The 19,978-nt window shown below is 45.0% G+C and overlaps 1 protein-coding gene across 7 annotated transcripts in view; it reads right to left on the bottom strand.

Annotated features, from left to right (window-relative positions):
- Nucleotides 1-19,978, bottom strand: part of KDM2B (lysine demethylase 2B) — a 1,060,697-nt gene that overhangs the window by 497,952 nt on the left and 542,767 nt on the right. For all 7 annotated transcript variants that reach the window (XM_086943000.1, XM_086942999.1, XM_086942995.1 and 4 more), the window contains exon 12: nucleotides 9,655-9,741. In XM_086943000.1, coding sequence (XP_086799126.1) covers nucleotides 9,655-9,741 — 87 coding nt within the window. The remainder of the gene's footprint in view (nucleotides 1-9,654; nucleotides 9,742-19,978) is intronic.

Genomic DNA, 19,978 nt, shown 5'->3' with positions numbered 1-19,978 from the left:
ATACCTGGCTAACAGGGCTTGTGTGTTTGCAAATCTCCATATGTTAGCTGCTTGAGCAGCTACCCTTTTGCCCGAAGCCTCCAGAATCTTAGACTCCTTGTCTGGAGGTGGAGCTTCGCCAGAGGTTTGTGAATTAGCACGTTTACATGCATTGGATACGACCAAAGAGTCTAAAGGCAGCTGTCCCTTAATGTATGTAGGGTCCACTGGTGCTGGCCTATATTTTCTCTCTATTCTAGTGTTAATGACCTGTGCCCTGGTTGTTTCTTTAAATATGTCCCCTGCATGTTTAAGCACCCCTTTTAACATTGGCAATGTTTTGACAGTTTTTTCTGAGGTGTTGAAAGTGTCAAAGAGGAAGTCTTCGTCAATGGGATCTGCATGCATTTCCACATGGTGATTGTATGCTGCTCTTTCTATCAATGCATTGAAGGCAGCTGTATCCTCTGTAGGCGAAGTTTTAACAGGGTATGCAGTATTGTCTGGAATTGGCTGAGAGTCTCCAGGATCTACAGGGTCAGACCATGGTTGAGTTTGGATGTCCTGGTCATTGTCCACTGGATAATTGTACTGTTCATTATCCTCATACTCCCCATACTCATCTGTGCGTGTGGGAGAATATGTATAAGTTTCTTGCACATATGGTGTGATAGGCTCAAAGAGATCTGGAGATGTGGAAGTGTCTCTTATCCTTTTGAGTGGTATCTTGTAGGACTCAGCGTAAGTGTCTGGTCTGATTTTCCTTTTTAATAGGGTAACTCTGCCAGTATCGGGGTCAACATACAGTTTTGACTGTTCCTCTGTTGAGGGCTCCTGTTCTTCCGGTGTTTTAGCTCTTACCTCCGATATGGCCTTTTTTGTTTGTGTCGGTTCGAATCCGGTTGTTGGTTCGACCGCTCTTGGCTTCACGTGTGTAGGAAGTCCGAATTTGATTGGTCCGAGAGACTTCGGTGTTTTGACAGTCTTTTTAGTCTGTCTGAACTTTTTCGGAGCCGTCATTGTTATCGATCCGACTGTTCTTGTTTGTTCGATAACCACTCTTTGGCCTTGTGTCATCTTCGGAGCGATGTTTTGTTGCCTCGGCTCGACGGACCCCTTCGGTTCGATCCTTGTTTTTGGCTCGAGTGTCTTTGTGTGCACCGGCCTAGGTTTGTCGACTTTCTGTTTCGGTTCGACAACCGTCTTCTGTTTGAGCCCTTTGTTTGTGTTGCTTGGTGTCGACATCGATCTTGTCGGTTCGACGGTCTTTAGCTTGAAAGTGTCTTTTTCGATCAAAATTGAGCACAAGCTAAGCAGTCGGCTTCATTGTGTTCTGGAGATAAACACTTGTTACACACCAGGTGTTTATCTATGTGTGGGTATTTAGAGTTACAGTTGGGGCATCGTTTGAATGGACTTCGTTCCATCGACGATTGGTCCTTTGGTGTCGAAAAGGCCACGCGGCCCGATTCGACGTCCTGAGTAGAAACAACAGGAATAAAGTTGTCGGCACCGATCGAATAACAATACCGACGACCCTGAAGTTTGTAATCGATTCCAAACTCCGAGTTACGAAAGTACATCCAAACCCAATGGCGGAAAAAAACAATCTGAAGATGGAGAGGATGCCCATGCGCACTGTAGTCCAGGGGAGGAGCCATCTATCCCATGAAACTTCGAAGACTCTTCCAGGACAACAATGTGCAATCATCCGGACCCAACACTAGGCGGCGATCTATGCACAGATATGAATTCAGCAGCCCACAGCCCACATGCCTCGAACAGGTTATTTCCTAAATTGGCATACTCCGGGTTGGTCTTAGCTGCGTACATTTTTGGGAAATGGTCCACTCAGGTCTGTGGCTGTAAATTATAATCAACACTGGTAGTGGCATTCCACCTGACGTGAGCCACGATTCCCCAGAAATCTTTTTTTTATTTTTATTGACATTTCACAAAAGAAACAACAACCAGCACATGCATTGGCAGAAATTAGCGACATCAGAGATACAGATAATTTCATACATTCATAGGCAAGTTTCTGTTGCCACGGTGTATCTTTTCTATGTAATAAACCCAACGACCCATTCCATGACGTGTCAAGAAGTCCCTTCATACGGTATACTGGGAAAGTACGCTCCTGTCCAAGGTTCCTACTGTCTGTCCCACTATAAATATACTCGCCGTCATTACACTTTGCGTGAGGGTAGGCCATTACACGGTATGGTGCCTGTCCCTAGTCTAGTCTCACCCTCTGACTGACTGCTTGCGACCTCGTCCTCTGCATTGTCTCGTACTTGTCTCCTCTCTAAAAAACTGGACCAAAAGTTTTTGGGTCTATTACGAGGGGGTAGCAAGTCGCTGTAGAGTTCCGTTTGTGTACAACAGTATGTCATCTCCTTGGACCATTGCGCCAGCGTGAGGATTGGGCCCCTCATCCATGTGAGTGCCACACATCTCCTAGCCTGTAGAAAAGTCATGTCGACTAGTCTCCTGTGTGTCGGTCATAGGGGCTTAGAGTAACCCAGTATAGCCAATAAGGGGTCAGGGGTCAGGGTTAATTGTGTAGTGTCATTGACCTCCTTGTATACTGCACACCAGAATGCCTGGACATCCGGGCAGGACCACGCTACATATAGGAAATCAGCAGTTTGCACTCCACACCTCTCACAGTGAGGACTGTCCCGAAGTCTATATCTATGCAGCCTTTCAGGGGTGTAATATGTCCTGTTCAGGTGCTTAAAGTGCAGTAATCTATGCCTACCGTTAAGAGATATTCGTTTGGTACTTGTGCAGCAATACTGCCATATCTCCTCATTCAGATCTGTTTGAAGATCGGTTTGCCACGCCAGTCTCAGCTTAGCGCATTCCGCTGTTCTCTCCGATAGGGCTATGCTATACAGTTTGGTTATTAATTTAGCAGGGGACTTGGCGTTAACCACGTAGCTAAAAACTGCAAATGTCTGTGGTTCCTCCATATCTTCCCCTAAGAGACTTCTTAGTGCGTGTCTCACCCTATGGAACTGGAAACGCCACAACATAGGGCTATAGTTATCCTCTGTTTCGATCTCCTCCCAGGTGCATGCGGTGCCCACTGCGAACAAATCTCCCATCTTATGAATATTCAACGCTTTCAGAGCCGCCATCAACGCTATATCCAAGCATGGGGTCAGCCAGGTGCACCACTCAATAGCGGCCTTCAGGGCGTAAAGTAGAATGCACGCCTGAATATCCATCATGATGCCAAGCGTGTGTGACCGCATTTAAGGAATCCAGTAAGCTCGTCCGTCGGTCTCGGGGTTTTGCCAGCAATGCTGGCAGTGGCGTCGAATCTGCTATAATCGTTTCAATGCGTATGTGTGGAATGTTCGCGATAGCACCATAGGGATGTTACTGAACAGGAACAGAAAACGTGGCAGCACAATCACTTTTCATGAGTGCAACACGTCCCAGCAGCGACAACTGCAAGGTGATCCATTTGTCAATGTCCTCCTCCAGTTTGGAGACCGCCGTCCCATAGTTTTCCCGTAGAACCACCTCCGACTCGGTGTGGAGACGAATCCCCAGATACAAGACTGCATCTGTGGTCCAGTAAATGGGGTATTCCGGGTCGAATTCCCTCGTGGATGCGGTAAGTGGGAACATGAGAGACTTATTCCAGTTGACATGGATCCCCGAAAGAGAGCTAAATAAGACTACCTCGCGTAGCACCGCCGATAGGTGGGTCTCTGGGTCTCTAACATACAGAAGGGTATCGTCCACGTATGTGGAGACAATCAAATTGTATGTGGGAAATCGGATGCCCCTGTGGCCGTGGTATTCGCGCAGGGCGCAAGCAAGAGGTTCTGCTACTAATGCATATAAAATAGGGGAGAGGGGGCAGCCCTGCCTCGTGCCTCTCCCTATCTGTATTGTTTCCGGAACAAGCGAGCCAATACGAACATGTGCCTTTGGGAAGGCATACAGGGTAGCTAGGAGTTGTAAGAACAGCTGACCCACGCCCATCCGACTCAAAACATGTCGTAGGAAAGGCCACTCGACAGTCGAAGGTCTTTTCCATGTCCAGGAAGACGGCCACCGCCGGGACTTTTGGGCGTGTGTGCTGGAATGCTGCGAAAACTGTTCTAAGTTTGTATGTAAGATTGCGCGTAGGTATAAATACGGCTTGTTCCGGGGCCACTAACGAGGTGAACATTGGACTGAGGCGGTTGGCAATCAATTTGGCGAATATCTTCACATCCACGTTCAGTAATGATAAGGGACGGTATGATGCACAGTCCCCAGAGTCTTTTCCTGGTTTGAGAATAGCGACCAGAATTGCCTCTCGCATTGTAGGCGGCATAGTGCCCGTATCTGCCATATCCACAAAGAGGGTAAGCAGTTTAGGAAGCAGGAGATCCGTGAATGCCTTGTAAAAGGCCACAGTACGGCCATCACTTCCTGGCGCCCCACCGGACCTCATTGCTGACAATGCCAGTACTATTTCCTTCCGTTCTATCGGGTGCACTAAGAATTCACTGTGCATAGTGGAGAGCCCGGGCAGCTCAATATGAGAAAGGTAATCAAGGATACGTTCATCTGATGCGGGGCCGCGTGAGGCATACAAGGTAGAGTAGTACTCCCAGAATCTCGCTGCAACCTGAGCGTTAGAGAGCGGCTCGCCCGTTGTCGCACCCCTCATGTCAGGTATCCTCGCTCTGCTCCTCCCCCGCTTGGCTATCTGCGCTAGCACTGCACCTGGGCGTTCCCCCTCACCATCGATCTGGCGGTAACGTATTTACCTAAGTGTTTAACTTCAGAGTCCGCTTCCTCGTGATATTCCTGTAATGTCGTAGTCAGCTCCCGGGTGAGAGCCTCGCTGTGATCGTGTAGACGCCTATTTTCCAGCCCTTTAAGCTTGGATTCTAAGGTCTGCAGCCTACCCCTGATCGATTTGAGGACTCCTGAGTGCTTAGAGATGGTGATTCCCCTAATATACAGCTTAAATGTTTCCCAAACATTCTGAAACAATGTCACTGACCTCTCGTTGGTATCAGAAAATGTCTCAATGGCTAGCACCAGTTCCTACCTGGAGGAGGCATCTAGTAACGAGTATGGGGGAAAACGCCAAGCAAATGTCGGGATACGCCGCGCCGGCGTGGCAACCAATAACAATACTGGTGAGTGGTCCGAATATATGAGAGGAAGTATCTCACATCTTTGATTTGCGGAGGTTAAGTGCGGTGTGGCAAGCCAGTAATCTATCCTAGTCTGTATATTATATTGGGCAGAGTCATGTGTGTAGCCCCCTATTGTGGGATGCCTGTGCCTCCATACATCACACAGGTCTAGGCGGATCATTTGTGTCTCCAGGACCCTGGCGGAGGCTGAAGGAGACGGTCAGGGCCATCCGACCTGTCAATGCGTGGTTGTCTAGTCATATTAAAGTCTCCCCGCCCAAAGAATCTCTCCTCCTGAGTGCGTCATAATCCTGGCAGCTATCTCTGAATAGAAGTCCGGGTGGTCGTAATTGGGGCCATATGTATTCACTATGCAGATTTCCATGCCCTTACCACTGGACCTCGTGATTGTGAATCTTCCATCCCTGTCTGTCACCAGTGGTGTCATCGTCCCCTGAAATTGTTAACATCCCCAGCCCTAACTGCAGCTACTAAGTCTTCCCACATATCTTCTTCTCAATTACTTTTGGCCTGATGAAGTGTCGCTTTATACTCCTGCCTGGCGTTATTTTGTTTTTGCCTATTTCCTTTTTTTAAACTTTGTATAAGGCTACATCTGGAGTTCCTGCATCTGGAATTGAACCAGGTACAGCGGGTTTGGACCTTTTGGGTTTGGAGGACGTCTTTCCTAATTCAGGTTTTAATGGAGCTAAAAAGACTTTCATGCGATGTAGCAATGGAATTAGGATCTATACTTGATGGCCCTACAGTGTTTAATGCATCCAGGGTATTAGCCACCCATTCATATATGTGGGCCACCATTTCTGGGTCTTACAAATGGCATCCATTTTAGAGCCTTCTTGTTGTTTGAGATTGACAGGGCAATCCCAGAGTTCGGAGAAGCACCTTGATGAGCAGTAGATTTTTCCTTACTTAGGGATAGGTGGAGATCATTGTGGTCACTGTCGTGCACTCGACAACTATCATATCTATGAGGGATGGCCATTGCGGGAGGAAAGGAATATGTCATCGATATGGCTCTTTTTGTGATGCACGCTTGATAATGTGGGCATCAATTAGTTCCCAACGTGACTTACTGTTACAAGCACTGAAACTAAAGTAAAGAGTTAGGCTCATCAGTTGATGAGTAATGGTAGAGCATCTTGTAGTAGGGCCCAACTATAGCAGAGGGACACTCCAAGCTGCACCTTTGTCTTCAGTAATTTTAGAGGGCTCAGGGCTGAAAGGTTCAAAAGTGACATTGAAGTCTCCGGCAATGATTAGGCTGTCATTTTGTGGAAGGGAAACTAAGGCTTTTTCTAGAATGCCCAGTGTATGAGATAGTCTGTTTACCCCACTGGGCCTGATGTAAACGTTAAAAACATACCAAGGAGTTCCACCCCCAGCAAAGAACAGCCCCATAACATCTGGAGAATTTGTATCAAGCCTCATAATGTGCAGAGCTCAAGAATTTTTAAACCACACAATCATGCCTCCAGCAGGCCGACCCCTCCCACCTGAAGATGCAGACAGAAAAACGTGGCAAATCCAGACATGTACACTGGCTCCACACCCCATGTCTCTTGAAACATACAGATATCAGACGTGTCAATGAAAGTCCCAGAGTCTGGTTCTGCCAGCTTAGATTTAAGCCCAGCTAAGTTCCACAAAAGAATGTTCTAAATCCTCTGCGGACACCTTGAATTGGGGGACAACTGAGAGTGGTCATGGTGTTGTGGTGGAATTGTGGTAACCTGAAGTTGTCCTCCTGTGGGAAGATCCATGTGATGAAGCTGGAATCTCAGCAACTAGAATTTCCTGGTGAATGACCACTGGTGACAAGGTTCCAGACAAAACAGGCTTCTGAGCAAAAATGGGGCAAGGTAAAGGGCACTGATGGTTGGTGGTCTTAAAGCGGGCTGCGCTAGGCTCGGAGCTGGAATTTTTGGCCACGACAAGAATGGGTTCTGGGTTCTGATCCTGTAGCCGTCAGTCCTGAGCATCAAGAGGTGAAACAGTTACAGGGGGATTTTGAGTATGAGTCCTGAAAGTCCAACGCTACTATCCAGTCTCCCAGGTCTGGGACAGACAGGACTTGAGCGAATGTAAGCATTTTGAATTTCTCTTTTTTGAGGAAGAAATTGAGAGGGTGCAGATCTAGGCCTCTGTTCTTCTTGGGCACCAGAAAGTAGTGGGAATAACAACCACAACTTCTGTCATCAGTATCCTCTCTATGGCTCCCTAGGCCAAGAGCGCCATAACTTCCTGACGGAGTAAGGAGAGATGGTCCTCGGTCAGCCAGTCATTAGTAGGTGGCACGGGTGGAGGGGGAGTCTGACAATTTTAAGAACCCAGCGGTCTAACATTATTGGCCTCCAATTGGAAGGTGATGGCCCATCCTGCCTCCCATTGTGTGCCCTGATGATAAGAGGGCCAACTAAAGGGGTTTGGAGGGATGGACATTGCCTGAAAATCCAGTTGTTCTCGGGTAGGCTTGGCGCTGTAAGCTAGCAACGTAAAACCGCTCTGCCCAGCGAGTCAGTCATGTACAGACCACACTGGATCATGAACTTGGCTGCATCTCTCCTGTCTGTAATCGCTTGGGAAAGTAGGGCCGGGCCTCCCCCAGGATCATGAGCAGGACCTGTGCAACCAAATCCCACATGCATGTGAGTAACAGCCAAAAAGGCACGAGGTGTTCACTGACCACAGTGCTAAGCTGATGGAAGAAAACATTTTCTTTCTTAAGTTATTGAGCCTTTTGGAATCCCTATCCGGTGGAGTGGTAGAGAAAGTGCAAGGATTTACACAGGAGGTGGAAGATTGGATCACCAAGTTCTTCGGGGTAGGGGGTTGCGTGAAGAAATTGGTGTCCCCTGGGGCAGGGCAGCGGGCAATCATCTTGTTCACAGGAGCCCCTGTGTCCCAGCTGAATCACCTCTGTCACAGCGGTTGTCTTCACTGGCACTGAGGGTAGGCTAAGGTCCAGGACCCCAGTCACCCTTCTGGCCACCATAGCAAAAGAAACTCTCTCCTCCATAGCCACGGTAGGAGGTGTGTAGGTTGGTCCTCAGTCTTTTTTTGGTGCTTTCTCTGCAAAGTATTTGGTTTTTCCTTTCTTATAGACGGAAGTGTGTGATTCTGTGGTGAACTCAAGCTATGTTAACACAAAATGTTTCTTTTTTCGCACCAACTTGGTAAAAGTGCTTGGAGGAATATTTCGCACAGCATCCCCAGACAAAGGGGTATACTCTGTGGTGGCAAAAATACTCTTTCTTTCAAGGCGATATATGGCCCGCCTCCATTCCTTGTCCTTCAACTTTTTCGAAACGTCTTACAATGCCTCAATGAGAACGCTAAATGGACACATTTAGACAGTGAATGCACTGTAACCACAGCTCATTTGTGTAGATTTCTCTATCCCATAGGCTGAGCAAGATTTGAAGAGAGATCTCTTCTTTTTATCTGCCATGATGGCAGTTGGAAATCTTCTCCTGGGCAGAAAATATCAAGCAAATACCGCCAAAATCACTCCCAGTTGGCTGGAGCTGAAGCTATGGAAAAATTGAAACTTAACGTTGCAAAGAGGAGAGCTCTTTCCAGGGACTACTTTACACACAAGGTACATTGGAAATCTGAAATACAGTAGTCTCTAGGGGAAAGTAAAACTCAGCAGTTCTACCTCGATGGCTGAAGTTTGGGTTGCATCAAAAGAGGTGGAGGTGCTACTAAACTAACACTGTCAGAGGGTCAGTCAAAGAAACCTTTATTTGGTTATTCATAACCATAAAGTCCACTTCATAAACAGGCAGTTTTGGACCCCTGGGGGCCGTTTTTGTTACCAGGGGCGGATTTTGCTGCATAGCTGTAATATTTGACCCCTGTAACAAAAGCGGCAGCAGTGAGACAAGAGTGATGCTTTCCACTAGCACCCTCAAACCCCCCCCCCCCACGACCCCCCCACCTCCGCCACTCGGGGTAGACAGAGCTGTTTAACAGGTTCCTAGTCAAGCCCTGGTAGCTGTAAATATATATTGACAAGAACCGACAACAACCCACTACCATACAAAGTCAAGCATCATGTGGAAAGCCGTGAGTATGAGCAATATTCTCATGAACAAAATGTCCCTAAGGCTTTATCATACAATATCAAAATATCCTTGATTTCTACTAAACCTGAAATAAATACAGTGTGGCCTACACAATGGAAATAACTTATTGCAGCTAATTATGACAAGCCCAGTGGTAAATGTTAAACACACCATTATTAAACCAAGCCCACTAACCTAGCTTTTTATCGGGTATGGGAAATACATAATGTGTGACAAGTTATAAACATATGTAAGAAAGAGAATTCATGCAATATATGATAAAGGCATGCACTAGTATTTTGAACAGAATGAACACAACACCAGAGTGAAGACATATTCATGTAAGATACTTTTGATAATTTCAATTTTCATTGCTTTGGAGTTAACCCAGAGTCATAGCAAGAGTAAAAACAGTTCAGCCTTACCTTCGGGCTCTTTTTAGGCCAGGACACCACGGGAATACCAGAAATAGCAAGACTCTGGTCATCCTCACTATGTTCCTTCAGGACGGTCTGTTACAAGAGAAAACTGTTTTAGCACTGTAAAGTGTTCATTTCAACATTGTGTTCAATCACTAAGTCATCTTGTTTAGTACAGAAGACATTTCTGTGACTGAATTATACCATTGACAACAATGGTAATTTTCCAATTCAAAATTTTTGTTTTTTAGCAGGCACAATATACTCAGGCCGTGACTTAGTTCCTCTTTAGGCCAACAGTCAACCATAAAGTGACTGAAATTCCACACCACAAAATTGACTAAAGAAAAAAGTCAGGCACATCTGTTTCATCACTGCAGTCTAACTCTGCCATTCACCTCTTCTCATGGCTTTTAGATCCACAGTCTGAAGTATTTGCTTAGAAGAGTGAATAAGCCACACAGTAGAGACCGCCTAGGCTGCGGGTTATCAGGAAGAAAGAGATATAATGATTACAAGTGATACCAGTCACCCTTACTCGTAGGTTTATTATTAAGCATTCACATAGGTCGAGAAGATCTAAAATGAATTCCAAAGAAGCGTCTCAACAAGGACGGAGCACGTTTATGGCCAATAATTGAAGGTATTCACAAGAAAGTACCTTGCAGGTGTAAATCCACTACACCCAATTAATTGTATGCAGTGGCAAATTTATGAAAGTGGAGCAACAGCAGTTATTTGAGGGGATCAGGCTATATTATTCTAAGTGCCTGGGGCGCAACAAGTGTATGTCTATTGTTTGCACTCACAGGGCACTTTGGTATTACAGAAGTGCACCAGACGCCTGTGTATCCCCTTGTGTAATGTAGATTGCACAAAATATGCATAAGCACAACTTAACTTGCAGTCATTTTTCATACCATGTGCATTATTTTATATGTAGTTACCTGAGGGTGACAGACCAAAATAAGTTAGATTATTTTGTTTTATTAGCCACGCTTTTGATGCCGTCCCCACATACACTCACCCTGCTCCCACTGCACGCAACAGCATAATTCCCATACTTTTTTTAATGCACTATGACTGCTGAATATGGTTTCCCATTCATCAAGGTGCCACTGCACAGAACACGACAGTGAGCCGTCTATGTAATATACCCCCAGAACTCTTTCAGTCACTACTGCGGGTAGTGACCAACTGAAAAACATTAGAGACTGACCTAGTTTAGGCTGCCTTACTTTCAGGGTCCAAGTAAGTCAATTATTGCTGCACACATCTTTTGTATCACTCCGGTGACAAGTTGTCACTCTCCCATAGGGCATGGAGACTCCTGAATCCATTCTCTACAGCACTGCACATGATGTTGTGGATTTGGGTAGAGTTCTGGTCACTCTAAACTCCACGGCTCAGCCTAAGGTGTATTTCAGTTCACTAATTCGATTGGCTTTGCAGATGTTATGGTCGACCTGCGATGTATTTGGTGCGCTCTGCTCCCCAACTGCTCTGGGCCCTCCCTGCATAAAGTGACCCCTCCCCTATCTGTTTGGCTGCTAGCACGCTGGCATCTTTGTCCAAAATCGCCTATTTCTCTTTTAAGCGCCAAGGCTTCCATGGCCTCAAACCTCACCACTGGGCTTTTCTCATCATTGCACTTGACAGCTTTGAGTAGTAGAGGGGAGAGGAGGGCTGCAACTAGTGTAAAGGAGTGAAAATGAAGGGTGGGGAGGAAGGGGGAGGGCAATCGGAGAGCTACTGACAATGGTTGGGAAATCTGCTAAGAAGGAGGGTTATTAGTAGTGGATCAGATAGGAAGCCTGGTAATAATAGATGAGAGACCTGCTCACAGAGGAGCAGAAAGGTGAGTTGGGAATATTGTATGGGGAGCTGATGAAAGAGGAGGACTATCAATAGTGAAGCGGAAAGGTCTGGAATAGTGGAGGAAGTCGCCCTTAGTAGTATGGATGAGTGCAAATAGTTATAAAAAGCAGGGTTTCGGGCAGTGAAGAGAAAGATTGGTTGTAAAAAGGAACAGCTAGCAGTAAACTAGTAAAGGTATAGACAGTGGACCTGAAGGCGTACTTAGAGTTAAGGGAAGAGTTTCTGGATACTGGCTGGTTATTCAATGGATGGATTGTTGTAGGATGGATGATTATGTGATGGAAGGGATAGGTGTGAGTGGGTGGATGGATTAGATCATTGGTTGTTAACCTGAGGTCCGGGGACACCTGGGGATCAGCAAAGCCTACTGAGGGGTCCACGACTGCTTCGAAAATTAAATAATATGAACAGATTAATATAATGTACATAAAGAAGCAAAATGTAAAATTGCACATTTCAAAATGTAAATGTGAAGGAATTTGAAATTGAAGGCTAAAAATTAAATTAGTATCCTCAGATTAATTTATGAGAGTGGTGCAGGTTCATCAAACAGAATATAGTATGGATGATTCGGAGCCTCTACTAAATTCACAAAAACTCCAACCTTCCCATTAAAATGAATTTTTTTTATTTTTATTGTGATTTAAATAAAATAGGCTATAATTTGTGTATTATTTTGGTAAATGGCTGTTTCTATATTTTTTGGTGTATTGAGGTTCAAATCATCGAAAAAGCTTAGGAGTCCCTGGCTTTGAGTAATGACTCTGTTACCCAGATTTCAGTAATGATTTTTTGGGGGGGGGGGGTTCCTGGATTCCAGTAATGATTAAGTGGTGGTCCACAGAAGTCAAATATTAAGAACCACTTGATTATGCGATCATAGATGGGGTTGAGGGATGGAAAATGGATGGGTATAAATGAATTCAAGATTGGTATTTATGAGTGAACATAAAAGGATGGGTAGCTGGATATTGAAGGAGTGGGTATAAAGTTCGTTATTTGTGTGACAATAACGTTTTAGAAACAATTTCTCTTATCATGTAGCATGGCTCATTTAAGAGTATGCAGGGACCTCTCACAAAACATATTATTTTGATCCTCAGTTTAAGGACCATGTCTTCAAACACAGCCAGTGGATCTAGTAGACAGTCAAGTCAAGTCAAATATACTTTTATTTGATTTGTGGAACAAGATACTTTAAGTATACATTTTTTAAAACATATTTTTAAAAGGAACATAAGGTCATAACCGCGAACAGTGTGCAACTATTTAAATAAAAGTATTGAAAGGTGTGTCAGTGCAATTAAAGAATGTGTAATTACAAGTTATTTTTAGGCTACTTAAATTGAGTCACTTTTTTTCCAGTTATTTTGCCGCAATTTCCCAAAATGTTATGGCTCTTTAAGACAGGGGAATAGACAATCCTCCAAGACACCCGAGGACTGTTGCTCTGCATGTTCTTATTTGTTCCTTCCCTAGAGCCACCCGAAGGACGGATTTTCGAATTTCTAGAAATAAAGGCAAGTGCATAATAGATAGAATAATGACTTGTCCCCTTGTCCACACAGGCAGCATTCATTGGATGGCCATGTGTGTTTCAATTTCGGGGTCAGATCCTTCGAGGGAAATTACCCCATTCGTAGCAGTGTCAGGTAGTGCTTTTTCTGGTGGGAGAAGTGTTCAATCAGGTACGGTTGCGGGTTCAGCTTCTGGTAGTCATGTATCACAGCCCAAGGGTGATTTTATTTATAAAGGTAGTTCTGTCCGTTTATAAAGAAATCCGTTTGATGGCATTATTCACAGCAGATATAAATCCGGAGTACCTTGAAGGGGCAAACCAGGCCTCCTCTAGCTGTAATGCCGACAGGGATTCCTTCTAAACTGTTGCGGTTGAATTGCCTAGCCTTGCTTGATTTTCAATCTCTACCCAACAGTGGTGGGATAAGGTGTTGTCTTCTGCTTCCCTCATCCTCCAGTGATACTTTACTAGTGTGCCTTGTCTGGCCAGGATCTGATTTTATAATCCCTATTCTAGGCGGATTTGTGCCTGTGAAGTATGTAGCGGTATTAAAAACAATCTCTTTAAAAATGTAGATTGTGCTGTGTTCAAAACTTTAATCTTCAAGATTTCTGAACCGTAAGCGATGGAGAGTAGGAGTTTTGCTCGAATCACTTTTAACAGATGACCGATAGAGCAGCCTATGAGCTTTTTTTTTTAAGGTCTTAAAAGCAAACAACAATTATTTGGCTTTCAAGCGTCCTTGGTCCAAATGTAGCTTAAAGTTAAGATTGCAATCTAGTTGAAAACCTAGGTATTTGTAGGAAAATACCCGGGTCAGTGGTTGCTCACCCAATTTCCAGGAAAATGTACACTTTTTTGTTGTTTTATTGTGTTTAGAGAAGCACATCACTTTTGTTTTTTGATGGTTAATCATTAGTTGGTTCAGGCTGGTGTAAACTCCTAATTCCGTAATCAGTCTCTGCAGGCCAACGGGAGTTTGTGCTAGCAAAATAATGTTGTCCGGATATAGGAGACAGTGCCAGTATTTTGCCCAATTTTGGGAGATCGGGAGATCGGCTTGAATTAACCAAAGGCGCTTATCAAGATCGGAGATTTAGATGTCGAATAGACAGGGCGCTAACATTCAACCCTGTTTTAACCCATTTAATGCTGGCCTCTTGTCAGTTAAACTGCACCCATCTTCTTTCTTTATTTGGACCCACGTGTGTGAGTAAAGATTCATTATGGCCTCCAGAAGTTTAGTTGGTAGCCCCAGCCTTGCATTTTTGCCCATAACTTAGCTCTCGAAACTTTATCGAAAGCCGCTTTAAGGTCGATAAAGCAGGCAGACAAAGGTATGATTTTGCAAAGGCTTGATTGACTAGGAGAGTAACCGCATAGATGTTAGTAAGGGTGCCCATCCCTGCCCGAAATCCAGTTTGCGTGTAAGGTATTAGGTTTGTTCGACTGACCCAAGCCTCTAAATCCACCAGGAGATTTGATGCATATATTTTCGCCTCCACATCAATTAGTGCGATCAACCTAGAATTAGATGGATCCGATGGGGAACCCGGCTTGTGAATTGGATTTAGAATACTTCCTTTCCAAGACTCAGGGTTCAGACTGCAGGCAATAGCACTGGTAAAAAGAGGAGTAAGGAGACCAGACCAAAATGAAGGATCATGCCGAAACAGGGCATTTAGTAAACCATTGGGACCTGGTGCACCCTCTGATTTTAATTCTATTCTATTTGTTTCTATTTCAAACATTTATAGAGCGCGACAGCTGCCCCAGCCAAGAGGCGTCCCAGCGCTAACAAAAATAGGCAACAACAATGCAGGGACGAGCCAGAACCTATACAGTGGGAAAGAGAAAGGTTTTAGTAACTTTCCTAAATTCCAAAAAGTTGCTGAGGCCTCGATATATGGTGGGGCAGAGAATTCCAAAGAATAGCCGCTCTGTACCGGAAGGAGCGACTTCCAGCCCGGGTTCTCCTGACCCGAGGAACCACCAGCAGATGTTGGCCCGTAGAGCGAAGCTGACGGGAGGGGACATCAAAAGAGAGCAGATCCATCAAGATATTTGGAGAAGCGAGCTTCAATATCTTAAAGGCTATGTAAAGAGCCTTGAACTCGATCAGTTGAGCCACAGGCAGCCAATGAAGGCGACGGATTGTGCTGGTCACCGAGCACACTCTGCGCAGGCCCAAAAGAGCTCTTGCTGTGGCATTCTGTACTCTCTGTAACCTATGTATTTCTTTTTCCCCCCCCCCCCCGGTATTCGGCGAAATATATATTTTTTTATTTTATTCCAATGTTTTTATTAGTAACAACAAAGCATGTGTCTACAAGGACATCACTGTAAAACTTACAGAATGCTGGATTTGGACAGTTATCAAACAACATTTATACATTACATATCTGCAGCATCTCCTGTACTCTGACGCATTTCCAATTCCACTATTGGGGTCCCCACAATATCTCCCCGGTATTTATTCCAGTTTGACCACTTCCTGTCCCATTTCTTGGGGCACCCCCTTGCTATAAACACTTCCGTTTCCGCCAGCATGCACCTGTCCAACTCTTTCACCCATATATGGACACTCGGTATAGCTGCTCCACCCCACCCTTTCGCTATCTCCCTTTTAACCAGGGTATAGCCCAGAGTCACAAACTTCTTCTTTACTTCCGTCAGGTCAGTTTCCTCCCAGATTATTAACAAACCCAGTCGTGGCGTCAGGATCAACTCCTTATGTAGGGCATTATGCATGTGTTCCGTGGCTCCCTCCCATAGGACCCGCCACCCCGGGTAGCTCCACAGCATATGGTAAAACAAGGCCTGTTGACCACATCCCCTCAGGCAGAGATCGTCCGACCGCGAACCCATTCTCACCATAGTCGGTCCCGTCATATACGAGCGGTGCAGTATCCGGAGCTGAAGCAACCTGAACTTTGGCGAGATGGCCGCCACCCGAGGAGACATCAGGCCTTCCTGCCAGTCTTCGTCACTAATCACCCCCAAGTCGTCCTGCCATCTCTCTCCGAGTATTGGAAAAGCATCTGGAAGGTTATTGCATAATTTCTTGTATGTGAGTGAGATAGCTTTCAAGTCCAAAGGTCAGTCTAGTAACCTGCCCTCGAGCGGTGAAGAGTCTGGAATGTCTGTAAAAGAAGAGAAGGCCGCTCTAAGAGCATGGCGAATCTGCAGGTACCTATACAGCTCTCCCGGAGCCAATTGGTACTGCTTCTGGAGTTTTTAAAATGTGAGTATCTTCCCCTTTTTAACCAAATCCTTTACCACAGAGATATTTATGAGGTTCCACTTATCAAACACGGGCTGACAGCATAACATACCCAGTTTTTGCGCACTCCAAAGTGGAGCAACCTTAGTTAGGACGCCAGCCCATCCCAGGCGCGAATTCACTGTCCACCAAACCTGTAGCGTGTGTAAGGTGGGTCCAAAAAATCGTCCCTTGTTCTTCCTGTCACTAACATACAGTGCCCCCATATATCCAGGGCGATCAGTTTGGTATTGGTCAAGCGAATACGCGGGATCCTCCGAAGGGCGGTATATCCATCTATTGACAGTCACTAGCTGTGCCGCCCAATAATAAAGCTGTAGGTCGGGGAGCGCAATACCTCCATCATACCAACTCGTCAGCTTTTTTAATGCCACCCTTGGGGCCCGCCCATCCCACAGAAGCGTACGGACCTCTCGCTCTACCATTTTGAAGTATGAATCCGGAACTTTGTGCGGGCAATTTTGAAGGATATACAAAAAGCGAAGTAGGGCCAGCATCTTAAAAAGCGCAGCCCGGCCAAGCAGTGAGAGCGGGAGGGACTGCCAATGTTTCACGTCCGCTCGCAGTCTGGCCAGCGGAGGGGCAAGATTGGAACTATAGAACAAATTGGGATCAGACGTGATATAGACTCCCAAGTATCTAAACCCATCTTCCGCCACACCTTTGGAGCAACCGGCCAGAAGCCTAAGGACCTGTCCCCACAAAATTTACAACACAGACTTACGCCAGTTAATCGCATAGCCACAGTATTTACTGAAATTCGTGAAGATGTCTAGCACTACGGATATAGACTTGTATGGGGAAGCCAGGTACAACAGTATATCATCCGCATACAAAGATATGCGGTTTTCTACGTCATTTGCCCATCTCATCCCACGTATCATAACATCCCGCGTATCCATGCCGCAAGGGGTTCTAAAAGAAGGGTGAATATCAATGGGGACAACGGGCATCCCTGCCTGGTACCCCGCCTCAATCGAAACGTCCTGGAAGTATATCCATTCACCCGCACCTGGCCCAGAACATCCGTGTACAGCAACCGAACCCATGCTATAAATTTCGGTCCTACACCCACCCTCTCAAGAACCTCGAACATGTACGGCCATTCTATGGAATCAAAGGCCATAGAGGTATCAAGAGACAACAGCGCTGCATCTTCCTCGATATATAGCCTCCGAGCCATTACGTTATGCAAACGTCGTAAATTGAGGGTTGTGTTTCTCCCAGGTATAGACCCAGATTGATCTGGGTGGACTAACGTGGTGATAACCTCCCCCAGCCTATTGGCAAGCACTTCTGCTAGAATTATTGCCTCAATGTTGATCAGAGAGATGGGCCTATGTGAGCCACACACGTCTGCCGATTTGCCCGGTTTGTAAATCACTACTTTCGTGGCCAGCCTCTGGTCCGCAGGTAGCCGACCAACCTCTAGGCTCTCCTCTTACATGGCCTTCAAATGCGGTATCATACGAGAGGCAGTGGCTTTTAGGAATTCAACAGGGATACCATTGGGTCCCATCGCCTTCCCCGATTTAATCCGCCCTACAGCTTTACCAATTTTTTCGGCAGAGACATCCTTATCCAGGGTGTCTCTATCCTCCACCGACCAGGTCGAACCATCGCTATCCCTGAGGAGCTGACGCGAGTCCTCTGCTGTGTACAGAGTAGAGGGGGAATATACCTGTTCTAGGTGAGCAGCAAAATCTTCCGCTATATCTTGCGGATGTGACACAGAGCTCCCGTCCTACGTCGTCAACTTATGCACCCACCTCGATCCCTGTTCTTGCCTCTTTAACCAAGCCAGCGTCCTGCCTGCCCTATCGCCCATTTCATATATTCTATGCTGGGTACGGCGATATTTACGTTAAAAAGAAAAGGAGGACCCTACACAGACTAATAGGGGACTGGGGGGATAATGAATCTTCAAAATGAGAACAGGGCGTCCCCACGAGAAGACAGTCTAAGACTGTGTATCACACCTAGTTCCTGGAATCTAGGGTGAGTGTTCCATTTATCTAGACGCGACTTTATGAAGCATGCCAATAATCTGGCGGGAAAGGTAAAGTTACAATGATTCGTGCTTAATTACTATCCGTGTATGATCAAAAAGAGCAATGTATATTTACTGTTCTAGTTACTAGTATCCCTAAAGATGCCGACTGTTATTGAAAGGGGATTGTTGTCTCACCGTATAACCAACATTAGAAATGACAGTTTTCTAATAATACCCACAATGAGCAAAAAGGCCTAGTTTTCCACAAACATGTACATAAGTCAATGTCATCAATAAATGTTAAAAAAAAGGAAAAGTTTACCACACCATGAGTTACTCTGTTACACATTTATTATACATACAAATTTAAAATTCCATCATTACAAAGCATACAATTAATCAAGGAAACAATGTTAATACATTTGCGTAAAACAATTTAAAAACAAAGAATCACAGGTCGACGCGGCGTTTCGGTTTCTTGTATTTCTACCTTCTTCAGGACAGATTCTTAAAACAAGTGGAGTAAATTTCCCCACCAGACCATATTTTCTGTTCAAAACCTTGTTGCCATCTGATTTCTGGACTTATTTTCGGTTTTATTGTTCGGTGTGTTACCTCTTATATTAACACTTTTCACGCTTGGTCTTCGACTACCAGGAGGAGCCACCGTATTCTCCTTTATGGGTTTCTTCAATGACCCATTAAAAAGTTGCTGCTAATTGCACGAAAATAGAATCCTATCTATTTTCGTGACGGATCGAATAGGACCGCCGAGGAACGCTTTGGAAAGACTACTAGGACCCAGGAGCAGGGAGGCCGCTTGCAATCCTAAAGGCAGCAGGAACCCTGACATCCACAACGAGGGGGCTGAGAACCAGAACAAAAAAGAAATTGCAATTAGCAGCAACTTTTTAATGGGTCATTGAAGAAACCCATAAAGGAGAATACGGTGGCTCCTCCTGGTAGTCGAAGACCAAGCGTGAAAAGTGTTAATATAAGAGGTAACACACCGAACAATAAAACCGAAAATAAGTCCAGAAATCAGATGGCAACAAGGTTTTGAACAGAAAATACGGTCTGGTGGGGAAATTTACTCCACTTGTTTTAAGAATCTGTCCTGAAGAAGGTAGAAATACAAGAAACCGAAACGCCGCGTCGACCTGTGATTCTTTGTTTTTAAATTGTTTTACGCAAATGTATTAACATTGTTTCCTTGATTAATTGTATGCTTTGTAATGATGGAATTTTAAATTTGTATGTATAATAAATGTGTAACAGAGTAACTCATGGTGTGGTAAACTTTTCCTTTTTTTTAACATTTATTGATGACATTGACTTATGTACATGTTTGTGGAAAACTAGGCCTTTTTGCTCATTGTGGGTATTATTAGAAAACTGTCATTTCTAATGTTGGTTATACGGTGAGACAACAATCCCCTTTCAATAACAGTCGGCATCTTTAGGGATACTAGTAACTAGAACAGTAAATATACATTGCTCTTTTTGATCATACACGGATAGTAATTAAGCACGAATCATTGTAACTTTACCTTTCCCGCCAGATTATTGGCATGCTTCATAAAGTCGCGTCTAGATAAATGGAACACTCACCCTAGATTCCAGGAACTAGGTGTGATACACAGTCTTAGACTGTCTT

Source organism: Lissotriton vulgaris, chromosome 11 (genome assembly GCF_964263255.1).
Source record: "Lissotriton vulgaris chromosome 11, aLisVul1.2, whole genome shotgun sequence".
NCBI classification, from domain to species: Eukaryota; Metazoa; Chordata; class Amphibia; order Caudata; family Salamandridae; genus Lissotriton; species Lissotriton vulgaris.
The sequence above is the reverse complement of the archived record's forward strand: the minus strand, read 5'-3'. Positions and strand labels throughout refer to the sequence as shown.